At 28.5% G+C, this 2,484-nt stretch overlaps 1 protein-coding gene across 4 annotated transcripts in view; it reads right to left on the bottom strand.

The window, feature by feature from the left end:
- LOC102680215 (serine/threonine-protein kinase tricorner) overlaps window positions 1-2,057 on the bottom strand; it is a 41,766-nt gene extending 39,709 nt beyond the window's left edge. For 2 of the 4 annotated variants that reach the window (XM_031511400.1, XM_031511401.1), the window contains exon 1: window positions 1,592-2,057. In XM_031511400.1, coding sequence (XP_031367260.1) covers window positions 1,592-1,593 — 2 coding nt within the window. In that variant the 5' untranslated portion in view covers window positions 1,594-2,057. Of the gene's footprint in view, window positions 1-1,454 lie in introns of all 4 variants that reach the window. The other 2 variants (XM_031511402.1, XM_031511405.1) reach the window with 1 other exon arrangement.
- Window positions 2,058-2,484: the final 427 nt, after the last annotated feature.

Here is a 2,484-nt window from a genome sequence, read left to right as displayed (position 1 = left end):
AAAAAAAAAGAAAATACACAAAAAATAATATGTATAATTTGAAAATATATACGTATACTTAAAATAGACTTAATATAAAATAATTCATAAAATTGACAAAGAAAAAGCGAATTATTAATTACAAAGCGAAGAATAAAATGGTAAATTAAAAAGAAGCTACTTTATTCGCGTGCTGAGGTAACGTTATCGTTTGTTCGCGGAGCTTGACTTGAAAGCCCGACAGGTTGAACAGACTCAACCGCGACGAAGATACGTGTTCCCCGTAGCGAAACAGGCTCTCCTCCGTTGACTCGAGCAAGACTTGCTGGGTCGTTTCTCCTTCGGCCAACGACCGTCTCCACTCTACCTTTAGTTTCAACGTCGCTCCTTTTACGCGTGCTTTTATGTAAATACGATAGTGTTTAACTAAATTCGTACACCTAATTCGTATATCTCTCATATCATTCGTATATCTCTGAATGGTAAACATTGTGAAAGGGAGCATCTCATTTAAAGAAACTGTCCTTGAAAATATATTGTTTGAAAGCATTGAAGTTCCGAATGCATAATGCAGATATTATAAACTGATATCCATACAGTAGAAATGAAAAATATGTTATGATTAATAGGTACATACATATTTGAAATAATAGAGATGATACTCACATTTATATATATATGTGTATTACAAATGTATAAATACATGTTTTTATTTGCATGCAATAAGAAATGAATTTTACAATAACGAACTGTGTTATTGTAATATAGAGTTCTAGAGAAATAGATTTCTTTTTATTAAAGATATATATATTATTTATGAAATTTTATTCAAATAATATGATTAATATTTTTAAAAAAATAATCTTTGAAAATCTAATGTATTTTGGCGATATATATGTAATAAATTAATTAAATATAATTTATTAAAAGTATATTTAATAATATTTCATAGATCGAATTATTGATGAATTATTTGATACTATGATACTCAAAAAATACATGTTATAAAATTGAGAAAAAAAATATGAAGGAAATAATTAATTCATCGGAGAAATAACAAAGTTTATACATATGTATTATAATAAATATATATATTTTTCTAAAAAAATATTAAAAAAATTAGTACAATATCCAATCTAATGTAAATGTTTAGAAGACCAAAATTGATAAATCAAAATTCGAAGCTAAAACAAGAGTGACATTTTTATGGAAGAAAGAAATCGTGGAAGAATTAAAGTTTTTAAAAAAACAAGACCGATTTTACTCACGTTTCTGTCATGATATTCATAGGTATGCGAATACAAAAGTATAAGTAAAACCGACATCATTGATAAAGCACATGATATATGATATAGAAAAAGACGTGCGCGAATTAAGCGCGAATATACATAAAGGGTTATATGTTGTGCAGAGTTCGATATAGATGAATTGTATTTACAATAATATTTTCTACTTGTATCGGCAGTTTTCCGTACCGTCTACAAAGACAATTTTTTCCACTGTCTTATACTTGATGAGGAGCCGTTGCGATGAATGCAATGTTCACTGGCAATGAAACTTTTTCTTCTCCTTTCGCTACAATTTTCTCGTGAAATCCGGCACGATTACTCACATCTTAAAACGCGATTCCGTCTTGAAACTGCATTCGTAGGCCCGGTATTTGATGCTTGGATGTTAGAATCGCGTCAGCTCTTTAACTGTTACTCTCGATCTTTGATATTTCACTGTATTACACTCACTCACCACCGCGCTTCCCCCGACCCTTAAATAAGATAGATAATATACTCGGCCGAGTTACAGACCTACCGAGCTACCAGCTATCGTCCCGAGTCCCGGCCAGTTCTCGATGTCTTTTTTCCGCGCTGAGAACTCTTCACTTTTCAGTTTGGTTTATATATCGATTCGTATAGAATAGTAAATTTCTTTTTATTTGGATCACTAAAATCACTTGCCTTGATAAAAATTGCGCGATAATTTCTTATGAACATGTATGAACCGTAAAAATCGTGAAAATGATGAGATATTGACAAATACGTTGCGGCGTCGCGACACTGTCGACTAAATTTCACTTGACCACTAGTTGGCGCCACGTTGCGATCCCTCGTCTTTTGATTTGTAAAAATATTCTCGCCGACAATGAAATATTTTATACTTAGTATCTATGCTTTTTTACATTATATATTGCATAGATTTTTACATCAAGATATTATGTGTTATCTTTTAAAATTTTCATTTTAATTTAGTTTTTAATCTTTAAATAATATAAATAAGTATCATTTAAGATCATTTTAATCTAAAATTTTATAATAATTTGTTTCGATATTTTTTAATAATATAAGTTATTAAAATTATTAATTTATTAAATTAAATATTTATTTTATAACTATATTAAGTTTTATATAATTATCGCAACATTTATTTATTTTTACTATAAATTAAAATAATTAAAAACTATAACAATAATTATATTATATAAAATTTAAAAAAAAAATTTATTATGTTTTC

The sequence above is a fragment of the Apis dorsata genome, unplaced genomic scaffold (assembly GCF_000469605.1).
Source record: "Apis dorsata unplaced genomic scaffold, Apis dorsata 1.3 scaffold_315, whole genome shotgun sequence".
Classification (NCBI taxonomy): Eukaryota; Metazoa; Arthropoda; class Insecta; order Hymenoptera; family Apidae; genus Apis; species Apis dorsata.
This window is presented reverse-complemented; position numbering and strand designations above follow the sequence as displayed.